The following is a 17734-nucleotide window of genomic DNA, read 5'->3' on the forward strand; positions in this document are numbered from 1 at the left end:
TTCTAAATGCTTTTACGGATTGTTATAATATATGGTTCTAATCTTAATATGCTTTATTAAATATATTATTATACAAAATATGCTTTCATACTGCTTGTTTAAAATAACCACAGAAACAAGAATGAAAAATAATGATTTTAAACATAAATAAATTACCGGCTTGTATTGATAAAAATAGCAGTCCTTTTCATCTTTTTAAAAGCTTCAATATCTAATAAACCTCTTGTCTTTGGTGTGAGAGCACAGCATGCAATGACAAAATCTGATTGCTTCAATAGTTCATCCACAGGAACAAATTTAGCATTCAGCTTTTCCATGGCTGAAAAGAGATTTAAGAATTTTTACACTGATATCTGAATTTATATAAAGCTTACATGATAGTATGTTAATAAGTTATGTTTACAGTTTAATTTAAAAATTTAAGAGCCACAAAATAGCTGCTCTAATGTTTCTACTGTATTTACTTAAATAAAAGAAACTAGTAGCAAAATTGAAAAGTAGTCTAGATTATTGGAAGTGCTAAGGCAACAAGAATCAGTATAATATTCATAAATTTACAGGATTAGTTTGAAAGATTTTCTTCTTCAGTTGCAAAAATTCTAAATTTAAATAAATAAATTTTTAAAAAAATTCTGCAAAATGCCTAAAATGAAGGCATTTCACATTCATAAAAAATCTTTCAGTTGTACTTAAAAACTCCAATTTCAATTCGTCTTTACCCTCAGCATTCAAGGAAATTATTTCACAATTATTTTCTTTTTTCTTCAATAGATGCCATCAGTAGTTTTACTTCCTTTACCTCATTGTTATCACTTGAGCACATTTGCACTTTTGCAGTTGAAGGAGATTCTACATTTAAACCTTCGAAACTAATCTTGCAAATTTATGAATATTATGCTGTTTTTGCCATCTTAGCATCATTAATAATCATTATTTTAACACAAAATTATGTAGCTATATGTACTCGTACAATACATTTAATTCAATATTTTTTATTCATCATATGTACATGTAAAATACTATTAGGTATTCAGGAATTTACATGTTTCATGTATTTCTGCATGAAGTTTTACAATATTTATTACTTGTAAATAATTTAATTTGTATTTAATTATGTTACCTCAAAGTATTTAGTCTTTCATACTTCCTTATAAAATTGTCAATAATATAAGAAATTTAATAAACTAAAGTACATTTGTATAAAGAAAAATTTTAAATGTACATATTTTATTGCTATAATATAATACAGCAGAACCCTACAAACCTGATGTAATTAGTATGGATCAAGAAGATGGCAAATTACTAAAAATGATGAGTTTTATGGATCTGAGGTATGTATCATAGTGTAAAAAATTATAATAAATATATTTAATTGACCTACAATATTTTGCTACAAATTCATTTTTTAAACACTTTTAACCTCTAAAAAGAAAAAGAAAAATAAAAAAATAAAATAAAATACTGAGCTACAAAAGAAAGACATACATACATAATTACATCTTTCATGGTAAAATAACCGGACTCTTTTGAGGAGGGGAAAAAAATGGTTAAAACCTAATTTCCTTTCATGTTCAATCTTTCATGCTGCTTAATTATGTAACCAGCAGAGGAATAATATCCATAGCTTAAATACATTGTTCCTCAAAATAATGCAGAGTTTCTTAATTACCTTCATTGCTTCACTATGCGGCATCATTTTGCATTTACGTTTTCATCAATATTTATTTCATCATACTCTGGAGCTTGAACTTTTTTTTTAATTAATATAATTTTATGACCTTCTTCAATGGCTCGACAGCCCTAGGTGGGACGTGGCCTTCTCCAGAAGTCTTCTCCAGGCATCTCTGCTTTTGAGAACTATTTTCCAGTTTTTAACCTTTAAAATATTAAGATCTTTTCTGACACAATCAGTCCATCTTAGCTGGGGTATGCCCTGGGGTCTATTTCCTATAGGCTTTGACAGAAAGATTTTTCTTGCAGCAACGATCTTCATTCATTCTAGCCAGATAGCCAGCCCATTGAAGTCTCTGTAATTTGACGAATTTTACATTATCAAGTTGTTTGTAAATTTTATAGAGTTCTAAATTAGATCTTCTCCATGATCCAATCACTTCGACCCCAACAAGAATGCGACATAAGATCTTTCGCTTAAAAATTCCCAGATCTTCCTCATCACGTAAAGTCAATGCCCAAGTCTCTGATGCATAAGTCAAGACAGATCTTATCTTTTGTGAAGAAGCAATTTAGTTCTCAATTTAAGAAAGCTGAATTTCAAATAACTCTTCAGAGCACAAAAACATCTATTTGTAGCAAAGATTCTTTTATATATTCTTGGCACTAATGCATATTTATTATTTATCTCCCTTACCAAATAAGTAAAACTGTTAACTTTTTCAAATTTATAATTGCCAATTATAAACTAAGTTGTAAGTCAGACTTTAAGCATGGTAAATATTTAGTTTTATTTTTGTTTCCAAATAAATTAATTCTTTTAGCACTTTGTTTCAATGCCATAAATGGCTGTTTGAGAGCCAGTGCGGTTCAGGCAATAATGCCAATGTCATTAGCATATGCCCGCATTTAGAAAAAAAAAAAAAAAAAAAAAATGAAGTGTGTAAAAATATTTCTCCTAATATTCATCTTTGAGTCTCTAATAACTTTTTCGAGTGCTATATTAAACAGGAGGCATGCTAATGCATCCCCATGTCACACTCCATTTTTTACCTCAAGCTGTTCTGTGTAATCACCCTGTATGCATACTTGAATTACGGTTTCTTTGAGAGTCAAGGCTACAAGTGGAACAAGTTTTCCTGGAATCTTCAATTCATGCATGGCTTTTGTGAGAAGTTCTCTGTTAGTAAAATCGTATACCGTTCTAAAATCGATTACAAACATTTGCGAGTCTCAATTCCAATCATAGATCTGCTTTAAGTTGAAAATTTGCTCAGTTGTGGATCTTCCTTTCCTAAATCTACACTCATAGCTGCCTATCAAGTTATCAATAAACGGCAAAAGTCTGTCGAAAAGAATAGTAGACAGAATTTTATAGGATGTGCAAAGACGACTGATTCCTCTATAATTACTACAGTCTAGCATGTCACCTTTTCTGTGCATCATGCAAATGGTACTACCGTATATGCCCGCATATAAGTCGAGATATTTTGGACAAAAAAAAAAGACTTCAAAGTGGGGGGTCAACTTATACATGGAGCCATAAAAAATTAAAAGAATCGGAAGTTCAAAAATTTCTTTATATAAAGCAGTTGTTTTCTTCCTGCACTCAAATTGGATGACTTATCAAATAAGTCACTTACTTGAAGTACTTTCATGACTTAAATTGTGTGACGAACTAGTCACAGAGTCTCTCTGAAATGATTATAAAATCATTTAAAAAATGTTGTATTAGCAACGAACTAGACGGCATGGAAGATGATGCTGTTTTTGAAAGTGAAAATGACGAGGAAGGCTCTAGTAGTGATTGTAACAATACAGAGTTCAAGACTGAAAATATGTATGACGACGAGCCAATGACGACAGAAGAGTTCTATGAAATGTTTGGCGAATCTGACTATGAATCGGACGTTGAAGGATTTTGATTTTGTTTATTTACCAAGGTATTTTTCATCGTATATTTACTTTTTGTTCTCAGACGATTTTGAATAAATGTAGTACTTAAAAAAATTTTTTCGAAGTTTCTCAATTGATTTTGGAAGTGGGGGGTCGACTTATATGCGGGTTTCTTATTTTCTACGAATTTTTTATGTCAAAGTGGGGGGGGGGGTTGACTTATACGCGAGTATATACGGTATATTTACATTCTGTTGGGGGTGTCTCACTCTCCCAAATATGTTGAATTAATTCCTTTCTAAGCTGTACACAGTAGGTCCCACAGCCTTTAAAAATTCTAATAGTATATTGTCAACTCGGGTATATTTATTGTTTTTTAGTTTTTTAGAGCATTATTCAGTTCTATCAACGAAGATGGATCATATTATATATATATATATATATAAATTTCTGATTGCTGATTCACTAACAATTTCATGATCTTTCCTAGATTATTTTCAACTTGCCTCATGCACCAAACAACTTTATCATCAGTAGTTTCCTTGCTGCTTAAAATCCCCTTTATTAAGTCCATTAGCCTAGAGCTTCCTAAATTTTCTAGGTTCTATTAGGATACATTTCTTAATGGTTTCAAAAATCCAAGTGAAGTGTGATTAGGCAGGGGGGTCAATTATCTAAACCAAAGAAAAAAAAACAATACCATCCTTTCCAAGAACTGAATCATCTTCAAACCAAACAACTCAAACAAGATATTATTCTTAATAAATTAACTAGAGTATCATATTTTTTTATGTTTAGATGTTGAATTTTACATACTGTTGACTTATCAAAAGTCAAATCTGAGAGGTTAGATTGCACTATGAAGAATAAATATGTATGATGGGGTAAAAAAATTAGAATTTAATTAGAAAATATTCTTACAGAACGTATTTTCTAATTGCATTCCATTCTACAGATTTCCTCACATAAAAATAAAGTTATGTTGTTATAATCAAAAAGAAAAAAATATAAAATAAATTACGTATTTTATCAAAGTATACTATTACCACTTACCTTCAATTTTTGCTCTGTTTCCTGTATACAGAATATTTTTTACTTTAAATGCTTTCAATCGTTCAGCTACTCCAAATCCTAAAATTCAAAATTTAATTTACAAGCAAGTCTAGTAGTGTGTGAGCACATATTATACATATATATATAATTTATTTACTAGAGAAATATTAATTATATTATCTCCTAATATAAATTTAGTAGAATGTATCTAAGTATCTAAATGAAGTAATCCAGATGTATGAAAATTTAATCCCAAAAATATTTTTTAAGGAACTTGAACTTAAATCATGAAAAATAAAAATTCAAACTTTTAATATGAAAATTAATAAACCAAGTAATTATCGTCATTGATCGGAAATTGTTGACTTTTTAACAAACCAACCCCATTCAATTAACAATAATTAATAAAAGCGAAGGTGTTTCACCTTTTACTCAAGTAATAATGATGATGCCAAAGTGGCAATTTTAGTTAAGGCCAAAATTGTAGTTGAGTTTTAATTCAAATAGTGAGATTAAAAAGATGAATTAAAATGAAGTAGTTCTGTTAAGTTCATGTTTTTTTAGAAATCTTGAGACATATTAGCCAAATTAAGTACAGTACTATAAAGAATTTATTTTGAATGTAGCATTTCTGTTAATTTAATGGATTTTTTAGAAATCTTGAGTTAATAAATCTAAATTAAGTAGTATGCACTTCAGCATAGTGTTCCCTGACACCCCCACCCCCATGCGCGTCAATTCAAAACCATTTTCACAAATACAATAAACAGTAGTGAATCCCTGCCATATCCACAAAACAAAACTCAAAGTAATCGTAATAAACATAACAAACACAATAAAGAATGCAATCTTTGCAAAATTAATGAAATATGAGTTGAAAAACTGAAATTTATATAAAAAAGGTACAAGGAAATGTACAAAGTTAAATGTACATAACATACAATAAGGCCAGAATATGAATTAATTAACTTATGTTCTTTCTAGCGGGATGACTGTGATGTGTGTGCGTCTGTTTTCTTACTCAGAATAAGAGTGGTATGCTATGCTATCGGATATGCAGGGAGCGGCAGTAGGGATCCTTTGAATTATAACCGTTGGTGAACCTTTGAGAAGCTATGTTTGGTATGTGGAAGGGAAGTGGCTGCAGAGCTATTTTGCGAGTGTAAAGGCGTCTGTTAAAATTTTGATCTGACTAGTGAATGGAAATGAATTAATTTCTGGCTAATTGTCGTGGCATAACGAGAAAGAAAAAAAGAAAGAGTACTTTTCATTACTAACCAGCTATTTAGCAGACTAAAAGTATGAAATAGACTCATTTTTTTTTTTTAGTAACAGCAAAAGGGATAAGAAAAAACCCAGAAAACTATCTTATCCCATAAACATTTTTTAGATTATAACATATCAATTGTAAGCTTATCCCTTAAACATTTTTTAGATTATAACATATCAATTGTAAGCTTATCCCTTAAACATTAAACATTATTTCTTAACAAAACTACTTCATCTCTTTAAGCTCACTATTTGAATTAAAACTCAACTACAATTTTGGCCTTAGCTAAAATTGTCAGTTTGGCATCATCATTATTACCTGAGTAACAGTGGCATAGATAGGGTGGGGCAAGGGGGGACATCTGTCCCCGGGCGCAGCATTCAGAGGGTGCCAAATTGATGTTACGAAATTTTAGAATGAAATGCTTTTCGTTCTTGGCACAGAGAAAGGGGTGCAAAATCTTCAGTTGTCCCCGGGCGCTGAAAACCCTAGCTACGCCTCTGCCGAGTAAAAGACGAAACACTTTCGCATTTATTAATTATTGTTAATTGAATGGGTGTTGGTTTGTCCCCCTTGAAAAATCAACCAATTTTAGAATCAATGATGATAATTATTTGATCAATGATGATAATTATTATATTAAGTATTCATATTAAAAGTTTGAATTTCTATTTTCAAGATTTAAATTCAAGTTTCTTTTGAAATATTTTGGGGATTGAATTTTCATACACCTGGGTTACTTCATTTAGATACATTCTACTGAATTTATATTAGGAGATAATATAATCAATATTTCTTCAGTAAATAAATTATTACTTCACAGCTATTGTGCAAGTATTAGGAAATTTATTTTGATTTCAATGCATTTCAGTTCATTAATTAAATACTATATATATATACACAAATACACACACACATATCTTTATCTTATCTATCTATATATACACACATACATGGATGATGTTAGGATTCAAATGTTCACATTTAGTGCATAATTTCTTACAATGGACAATTTCATGTGTAAAATAATTATCATCTGCTATATCTCTATCAGTTCAGTATTTATATATTAGCTGATACCTGCCAATATGTTATCAATTATGCTGCACTTGATTCTGATTCTTGCCAGCGTTCAGCAGCCCTATAAACTTACCTTAAACCCTTAACCTAATCTGGAGCAGCCCTTAAACCTAATCTGAAATCTTTGAGAGAGCCATCACATTTTAATTTACTTTCATTTCTTTTTATTTATTCAGGGTGATTAATGCCTTTTTCATTTAGAAATGCATTTATTTCATTCAAGCACAAAGCAAAACGTTTCAACAGCTTACCCTTGAAAAGCCATTGCACATTATTGTGAAGAAGGAGGTCGAAATACTGAGTCTCCATTCATTTAAGAATTCTTTAAACTCACGATGGTAGAGTGCTTTTGACAAGATACTGTTAACAATCTTGATTACCAAATTCATGACCTCAACTATTTCGGTCGGAAACGTTTGGGCACAAAGAGCTTCTTGGTGTATTATGCAGTGAAACGCAAGAATTTCGTGGTTTATTGTGCTCTAAAGAATCGTTGTTGCCCCTTTATTTTTTCCTCTCATACTTCTGGCTCCATCAGTTGCTACTGAAACGATTTTATTTTAATCGATCTTATTGTCTTCAAGGCAATTTTGCACGGCATTCGCTATATCTTAACCTCTAGCTTATCCCGAGAGGGGTAGCAATCCTAGAAGTTCTTCTTTTGGAACTTGGGAAAACATACATTTGACAAAAAGGGCAATTTGTGCCGTGCCTTTTATGTCTCAAGACTCATCTATAGCAAGTAATAAGGCAGAAGAAAGTTGAATACCTTCCACCTGCAAATATGTTACATTTGAAGACATTTTAGCTATTCTGTCTTGTACTGTTTTAGTGAATAGCGGCAAATCTTTGATTTTTTTCACAATTTCTGGTTTGTTTTTGAAATCCCAAAATAGTTCTTCAGATGCACGTATGAAGCAATGTTTGACATACTCACCATCTGTGAATGGTTTGCCTGCTTTTGCAATTTCTAGTGATATCGGGAAGCTTGCCAGATTAACATTACTTGTAGATTGCGTCCAGTTACTTAACATGGAACTTGATTGTTGTTTTCGTTTTTGGAGCTCGTCAACAGCTTTTTTTCATTCTTCACCAGCTGTATATTTACTAACAAATCGAGTATGTTTTTTAGTGAAGTGTTTCTCTAAATTTGATTTCTTATTGTGTGTGAGTTTTTTGTGGCAAATGAGACAAGTCGGAAGACCATCCGAGTTGCATATGAAAGCAAACGATTCCGTCCAATCCCGATTGAATTCTCGATGCTCTTCTTCACGTCTTCTCCTTTTTTTTTTTTTTTTTTTTTTTTTTTTTTTTTTTTTTTAGATGCCATGCTTGCGGTGAAGCTGTTATAAAGATAATGCGCTTCTAACTTTTTTACTTGAAACAACAAACTATACGTCACAGCCAAAAGCACTGGTGATAACGGCAAAATGTCTTGCATCGAAAGCGAATTAAAACCTATATAGAAAAATTCGACGATGGCGTCATTCGAGAGCTTCTGACGGATTGACAACAGTGACGATGCATGTCACAGGGGAGGGGTGCGGTGAAGGCTAACTACACTAGCGAGAGCAGTTTGGGTAAGAGCCAAGATGGGTCAGTTTAACTGAAGGGGTTTGGGTGAAAAGCTTGGGTATTTTTCCGTTTCAGAGGTCGAAGAGGTGTGGGTGAAAAGCGTGGATATTTTTTTCCCTCTCGGAGGTCGGAGGTTGTTCAGGGCTTTTTCTTACAATACTGCACTCACCCCTACATCACTGATAGATATGTACACTTCCCCAAACCGGATGTTTACATAAATCTGAAATACATGGTCAGATAGTAAAAGTGGCTGAGAGACAGAATTGGAGCCTAATAATCATTAATCGATTCAAAATGATTAAAATTTTTTTTGATAAAATAAATAATATTTGCGTATAAAACTAAAGAGCCACAGGTTGCCGACCCCTGGCTTAGGATATTTTTCTATGATGAATCACACTCACATATCCATTCAGTATTCAATGACATTTCATATTACAGAGTTATATTTTCATTCTTTCAGAAAAAATACGAAATATTTTTCAAGTTTCAAATTACTGCAATTTATTCAAAAATATAAATTTGCATTATCAACACATAAATGAACCACTTGAATTAAAAAATATTTGAATGGTGCTGCCATCTAGTAGCAGCAATTCCTACATGTGAGGTGGGACATATTTGTATCACCTTTTAATTTCAACCATTCTTAATTAATATATATGAATTCAAATAATAACTTTTATTACACACTTTTTTTAACTTTTACATAAAAATATTCATTCTAGCACCAAAAGTTGTTGTTCAGACGATTTAAACTGCATTAGAAATTAAGAAACAAAAAAAACTGCTTCAAAATTAGACATGCAAAGAATTTTTATTTTACATTATTTTCATGAATGAATACTGGTTATTCATTTAGAGATCTAAAAGGCATAATTGTATGTATTTTAAATGGAATTTTGCAACTTTCATCTGGTAGACAAAAACTGATAAAAAATGGTGGGATGCCCGTCAAAGGGTTAAACCATAAAATTCAGTTCAACAGCAATATCTCAAAATAATTTTAAAATGAGCATATTTTAAGAATTTCCAACACACAGTCTCCTGCACTGGAGATAAATTCACCCCCTAGTCCCGATAGAATCAGTTTTTACCACTTTTCAGATATTGAATGACCAAGTTTTCTTCTTGCTTATTCAGAAAAAAATTATAAGTTAATGAAAAAATATGAAATAAAGTGGTAAAAATATTAATTCTTGTGCTCACAAATCATTCTGCGAAAATTCATTTCAAATTGTTTCAATCAGAAAACATGTATCTATGAAATTATCATCACATTACGATTTGCAAGTGCTTTTTTTAGCCACGATATTTTGTAGGATGATTTGTAGGAAACTACAAAGTTCTGTAACATTTTTGTTTTCGACTACAATGTTTTATAACTGTGATGTTTGTTTTGTTTCCTCTGCAACGTTTTCATCTGTGACGTTTCATATCAACATTTTCATCTGTTTCACCTGTAATCAATTTTTATAGACCTCTTTTCATTTCAGTGATCTCTCAAGAGGTCTTTAGATCAATGAAACTTAAATGACCCTATTTTGCAAAGGCACCACAGTTACAAATAATTATGATTCAAACCGAAGTTCTTCAACATGATAACTTGATTTTTCACAAATCATCATATAGATCATAGTAATCTATATTAAATGACAGGTATGCTTATAAATGAATGATTATTATGATACCAGTTGATCATTGGTCTATGAGTATATAATCATGTGTACTTATTAATGATTATTCTGCAAATAATTATAAATAAAAATTAAATAGGCAAAATATATTATTTAGTTTGAAAACTGCTTTATTTCATTTAAATAATTTTGGGTACCTAGACAAAGTGCACCAGCATTACAGTATAAATTACATTTTTATAACCAAAGCCATTTTCAGAAAATTATTAAATGCATTTTTTTATATTTGATATTATGTACATTATTAAAAAATATAACATGCAAAACATTAAGGCATATTACCAATTCGTCCAAGACCTATAATTCCTACAGTACTTCCAGCAAGTGATGTACCACACATCCATAATGGACCCCAGGCACAATTTGCCCATCCTCCACTAAAATGTATAAAGCATAGCATAAATATAATGATATACTACTATAAATAGTAATTCATTCAAACATATCAACTCCAGGTATAATAAATTATAGAAAATGATGTTTCAGAATTCACAATTATAGAAAAACAAACCTACATACTTGAAAATTATTTACAGCATGGCTTTTCTATTTTAACAGCAAAATAAATTTTGATTTGAGGAAGAGTGTTAGGGGAAGAGATATCAAGCTTCTTTTGCTTTCCTTGCAACTGATATTAATATTCCTACTGATTAAATTTTATACTGTAGCGCTTCCAAGATACTGATCATAAAAGATATTTCGATGTAAAAAGGTTTGGTTAGGTTGAGTATAGGAAAGCACACAAAGGCAACCTGATTAAAGGGAAGGATGCTTTGCGAAGGATTTCCTAAGGGAAAATGGCCTATATTCCTGATATTTGATATTAAGTGAATGGATAAAGAAGGTTGTCAAAAAATTAAGAATATAATTTTAATAATACCTTTTGTACAGCTAAAAGAGATTCTAATCATTATAATAAATAGGATCAGCTTCTGTTCTCATATGATACATGGCTTGTTATTGCAAAATCTGCACACCAAAATTAATATTAAAAATCTAATGTGGCCAGCACATGGCTTCTTGCTGATTCTATGTTTTAAATACCAACAAAAGTAAGTAAAGACAGCTCACTGCTATTTGAAACTTGGAATTGACTGATTGTTTGTAAATCTAATATGTTTAAAAACTTTGTGGCTCAATGTTAGTTAAAACACTATTCATTTTTATTATTCTGTAATCCCACACAGTAGGCAATGATAACTATACATACAAGTATATGCATCTGGTCTCATGCTTTCATTTGAAAACATCATATTGATTATAGTATTTCCTCTACCCATACAGTGTTTGGGATTTACAAATCAATGTCTTGACAATCACAAAAATTTTTAAGCATTTCTTTAGAATTCCTAATAGAGTATTAAGTATTGCCATATACTTTTTTTTTTAGTATTTTTTCAGTTTATGATGCCAATGTTCAGTTTTCTTAATAAGACGGCAACTTTTTTTATTTTTCCTTTAGCTTAATTTATAAACATAACTTTCTTTTTACTTACATTACATAAAATTTAAAAACAAAATTTCATAATCTCTAAAACAAGCATACTTTTATAATTTTAAATACAGTGTTAAGTGTAGTCATAAATTTTTTTCCCAAGATTCACTATACTCTTCATATTTGCTGTTTTATTTCTGTAAAAATAATATATGGTAACAATATTTGGAGGCAACATCCTTTTATTTAAAAAGCGATTTGGCACAGGAGTGAAATGAACACGAATTGAGGATTAAAACTATTACATTATATCATTTCATAACCAAAGCTTATCTTCATAATAAAGTTTTCTCTTTGCATTTGGCAAAATTCCAAAAATACATTTAATGTTTGTAAATGAAGTAGTATGTTGTTCTCAATGGCCTACAGGTTCTAAATGCCAAATCTGCAAAGTTTTCGATAATCCCATATATTTATATAAAGGGTTAATTAGATATAGTATTACATTATTTCATGAAAATCTGTTCACAGCTTCAAGTAAGGTATCAATTTGGTTTATCAATTTTAGCCAAAATCTAATAAGTTGTTTCCATCAATATAAATACTAAAACTAGAAAGTTTTGAATTATACTTTTTATACAGTTTTTCATTAAAAACTGTTATGGGGTTCAAGCAAAATACTACTTCCAGTTGGCCAGGCCATTAAAAATTGTTATGGGCTTCATATAAAGTACCAGTTCTGGTTGTCTAACTATACTCCAAATCTAATCAACTCTTTTTATGAATGCAGAAAGCTTTAAGTAAAGAAAGTGGGCAGTTTTGGAAGTTTCATACAAGGGCAGCTGTGGATGAAAAACTCCTCTTGCACACCATACAGACGGTAGGGTACGAACTGCACCAAATTTGATCAAAAATCCCCGTTCCCCTCTTTTCTAATCCATGAACTGCACAATGTTTTCTGTCCCCCATTTCTTTCCAAGAAGATTGGGTGCTACAAAAAGTCGTTTATCGCCATTAATGGGATACTCTATTGACACTGCAGGCCTTTATTTTCGTTTATCAATATTTTAAAAATTGTGCATGCAAAACAAATATTAATTTAAAGTCTGGCATGTGCTAAAAAATAAATTTCTTTTACACTCATTTTAAAGTTTTATGATACTTAAAGGAATGATGAGCCAGATCTTTTTTATTCTCTGTAAGAATTAAAAACTTTCCAATTTGTAGATTTTAGTCACACGTATCAAATATCAGATTTGTAGCTCACCTTAAATAAGATTCTTGTCTAGATAAATATTAACAAATCTTCTTAGACAGCAGAATGGTTTTATCTAAAATTTACCATTTTAGATAAACAGTTCTAATTTAATTACAAAAATTATCCTTATTAAATCTAAAAATAGGACTTCTTAAGTCGTTCTAAATTCACACTAATATTATTGCAATATATTCCCGTATTAAGCTTTCCATTTTTAATTATTGAAGTTATTTTAAGGTTATTTAACTTTGTTACAAATTCCATATGTTAATACTAGAAACGTTTAAATATTTATTCTGTTTTCCACCTGATGTACTTTGGCATACATTTAATTTATAATACACATTTAATTAATAAATTAATAATTATGAGCGTCAGCAGAATTTTCATAATTAACAAAAATAAATAAATAAAAAAATAAACTCCTTTATATTCATATCCTTGGATTTTCAGTTCCCTTTTAATCCATTGCTTTTTCAGATATTGTTGCACTGTACTCAAGTTTTCATATATGTAAAATTTATATACTTTGTATTGTATTTATGCCAATTTATATTTAAATGATAATTTTTACAAATTCTTGCATCACAACTCTATTTAACAGAAGATGTTTCTAACACCTAGGCACAGCTTAATCTTCAGCATATAGCTTATTTTCCAACCTAGTTTCATGCTGAATTACTTGTAAAATTAATTACTTGAAATTATTTGTTAACAAAGATGGTCGCTAAATCACGCTAATAATATTTCTAACTGTTGTAATTTATAATGCAACGAGTTCATGTGATTTATAATGTAATTCATTTATAATTTTTTCAGCAGTATTGAAATTAATAGCAGATACTCATAATGATATACATTTAGATTACAATGATTTAGATTGCCATTGTCTTCTTCACTCATGCTTTTATGCTATATTCCTAATATTTCATAATGGCATACAGGTAAGTTTAACTCATTCATCAAACATGTAAATCTCTAATTCAGCCCACTTTTGTTCTTACGTGTGCTGCATCTTCTATTTCCTTTAATATATTGTTCAGCCTAATTTCAAAAGGTCTTGTGGAAAAGTCACTAAACATTGGTAGTTCGACCCGAGTTTCTAGTCCCGGTGATCCCCCAGCTCTTTCTTCTTTTGTACTTATTTACTGTATAAAAATGTAGCTTAAAAATTTCAGTTCATGAAGTAAAAATACTCTTTAAATTTATTCTTTAAAAATATTGCAAAAATTTTTACCTTAGCATATCTTTTTACAAATAACTCTAATAAAAAAAATAAGGAAAGAAATTAATTCAGTTTCGGTGATTGATACCGCGGTGCAAATTATATGTAACATTTTTCCAAAAGCATAGAGTTTATATGGATATCAATAAATTAAGGATTATTTCTCCATCTAATTTTCTTAACATGTTTATTCCAGAATTTTCTTTTCACACTGTAGCGCTTAACTTTATGAGTTTTCTATAATCATTCAATGTCTCTAGCCATGGCAACTTTGCATACCTTCTGACAAGTAGTTATATTCTTAACCACTGTATTTTAATTCCTGTTGGCTATCAGTGCTTTATTCCCTTGTTTCACAAGTGCAACTTTTATTTTATATGCAAATCTACGTAAAATAGCATTAAAACTTCACTTATGCGGAGCTCCTGATCGATTGCTTGTTTTAGATTGAATGAAATTAAGCTTAATGTTACTGTTAATTAGGTTGTTATTAATTTAATTATATGTTTCTAACTAATTATATGTTCAGATATTTCCAAGTATATTACACAAACTTTTGCATCCTAATTTTTAGTTTTTGGTTAAAAAAATAAGCTTTTATTTATTGAGAGGCCTGATTGATTATATTAATTTGCAGTACTGTTTATCTAATTCTTTTCTTCTGGATAAATTTCAGAAAAACTTCTTAGCATAATAATTTGAATTTATTTACAATTTATACGTCAGTGATCCAAGCGCATAGTAATGTTGTTATACAGTCAAAAGTCGTTAATCCGGACTCGTCGGGACTTCGGTGATTCCGGATTATCGATTTTTCCGGATTATAAATCATCAGTTTAAATCTCATAAGATGGCATGCAGAAATTCTAAAATTAAAAATATGAAAAAGTAATTTATGAAATAAAGAACAATTATGGTATCAAAATTTACAAAGGGTATCAAAATTTACAAAAAAAAAAAAAGCTTAATATTTATTTGTTTACTTTATTAAACATTTCTTTCAATGCAAGTTGTTTAAGTTGCTTCGTTTTATGTGAAAATACTTTCTCTTTAATTCGATAAACAGACATAATTTTTTGTTCAGTTACAAAGTTCCGCTGTTCAAGTCCCGTAATTGCTGTGCCGAGAATACCGACTAACTTGTCAATCGAAATTTTTTCGTTTTCATTAACCTCTCTGTCACCTTCTTCATGTCTTTATCCATTTTTTGCAGCAATTAAACTTTTTGTTTGATGGACCTTGAAACATACTTTCGCTTTGTAGATCCTTTGGGAGCTCCAGCATCGGAAATTCTATTCTACATAATCGAAAGTTCAATTTTACTTTTATAAAATTGCTCTTACAGTCTGCAAAAAATAATAAGACGGATCCAATTTGAAGATTAAGGAACAACGCAATCATCAACATTAACTGAAATAGATAATTAGATAATTTTAGCTTATACCGTCCGTTATACATAAAACGCGCACGCAAAAACATATTCTGCGCTTGTGCACACGCATATGCGCAGTCGTAAAGGTCTTACGCGCACGCATAAATGCCTAAGCGCATGTGTCAACGTGGTGCATGCGCAGAAAGTTTTTAGCTTTGGGGTCCAGATTATAGATCATTCCGGATTATGGGTGTCCGAATTAACGACTTTTGACTGTAATAGATTACATGCTAAGCTTTTTTTTTAATTTAACTATTAATTTCTGCAAACATTTACACGATTGCTTTAATTAACGAAAAATATTTCTAGCACACTTTGATATGGAATAATTTTTTGCACTCTACTAAATTTTCCAGTCTAGTTCAGACATCTTGACTATTATTGATGTAATTTATTAAAAATATAATTTGTATGCTTTATAATTATTTAATTTATGATATTATTATCATAAATGAAAGATGTTTATAATGCTAATATGTATGTTTACAAATACCTTTTATTTTCTTTGTTAGCTCTCGCATTTATTACTGTTATTCAAGTAATTAGCCTGCTTGTTAGATATTTTTTACTTGTTCTTGTGATATATAACTCTATTTATTTATTTTTATTTTCCTCTTGGCTACAATTGGCTTCGAAAAGTTAAATTGTAACCCTGTAGGCAGCAGGGAGGGGGGAAGAAAATTTTGATTGGCGCAGTTGGACTATAGCTCGACCTGGGGGGGGGATTTTCATTAGCGCAGTTGGAGTACACCCATACAGGCATTATTCTATATACATATATATATATATATATATAATACAAAAATACAAAAAGAAAAAAAAAAAAAATCTAAAAACTTTCAGATTTTGTATTACACCTAAAGGGGCATTTTTTTTTAATGCTTTGTGTGTTACCTTTATTTATTAAATATCATGTTCTTTGCACTTAAACCATAAAATTCAATTCAACAGCAATATCACAAACTATTTAAAAGAATATATCTTTAGAATTTCTGATACATGGTCTCCCACACTGAAGATAAACTTTTCCGTATAGTGTTATGATTACTTGCATGGAAATCGTTGAGTTTTAAATCAAAAACTCATAAATGCTTTAGAAAATATGAAATAGATAATAAAACAAATTATAAAATTGGGCTTCCAGATGCTATATCTATTCGGGCGGAGATGGACGTTATTCAAAATTTTATGGCTCTAGGTTGTTTCATCACAATGCGAGAAACATACATACATTTATGCAGATTCTTCATTATTTAATTTCTTTCAATATAATATTAATATTTGGTAGCAACAATTTAAAAAGTGACTCACCATTTATAGTGAATCAACACAAAATGCCAAAACGAAATTAATAGCTCTTCTGGGCTAACGGCCTTCGGGCTAATAATAAAAAAGTGCTGTGGGCACCCTAATACATGCTTATTCACTTTAAACTCACTATCAATTTTTTTCAGCAGAAAACATTACCTCACTTAAAGGTATTATTATAAATAATACCTTTAAATGAGGTATTATTATAAATACTTTCATTTAATATAATATTTGGTAAAATGCATTCTTTGATAATGACATAAGTTGAAAGAGATGGAGAGGCAAAACCTTGGTCTCACCCACTAGTAGCGGAATTCATAAGATGCATATATATTGCTAGTTATTCTAATTTTCAGTTGCAGATTACTAAATGAGATAGCTACAGTGGGTTTATGCAAACTTCCTTACACGCCTTGTAAATATGAGCCATTTCCTTTAAGAATGTCCTTTACAAAGGTATCTCTTTTAACACCTGAAGTAAGGCCTTCAGTCATGGTGTTATAATAAATGCCTTATTCATATCATCTAACACAAAATTAATAGGAATAAGGGCATCAACTCTTTAATCATCAGTATAACCTTTAACACAGAGGTGAAGGTCTATATGACCGCACCAATATTTTAGAACTACGAAATTGCTTATAAGTTATATAGTTTTTCTTGTCTTTTTCAGTACTTTCAAGTTCACATAAAATATAACTATTCTTAAATTTTTATTAAACTCTAGATATAAGTTTTTTTTAAAAAAATAATTTTATTAATTGGGCCATGGTCATATAGACCTCACCTCAGTGTTTACGTTAATTTTTTTCGGCATGAAGGGGAGAT

The 17734-nt window shown here is 30.2% G+C and overlaps 1 protein-coding gene across 2 annotated transcripts in view; it reads right to left on the reverse strand.

The window, feature by feature from the left end:
• Positions 1 to 17734, reverse strand: part of LOC118195579 (glyoxylate reductase/hydroxypyruvate reductase-like) — a 44512-nt gene that overhangs the window by 13595 nt on the left and 13183 nt on the right. For both annotated transcript variants that reach the window (XM_035366910.2, XM_035366912.2), the window contains exons 6-8: positions 10528 to 10622; positions 4621 to 4698; positions 157 to 319 (exon numbers count right to left, since the gene is read on the reverse strand). In XM_035366910.2, coding sequence (XP_035222801.1) covers positions 157 to 319; positions 4621 to 4698; positions 10528 to 10622 — 336 coding nt within the window. The remainder of the gene's footprint in view (positions 1 to 156; positions 320 to 4620; positions 4699 to 10527; positions 10623 to 17734) is intronic.

This window comes from Stegodyphus dumicola, chromosome 6 (assembly GCF_044657685.1).
Source record: "Stegodyphus dumicola isolate Sdum_Otavi_A_Nest chromosome 6, ASM4465768v1".
Taxonomy (NCBI): Eukaryota; Metazoa; Arthropoda; class Arachnida; order Araneae; family Eresidae; genus Stegodyphus; species Stegodyphus dumicola.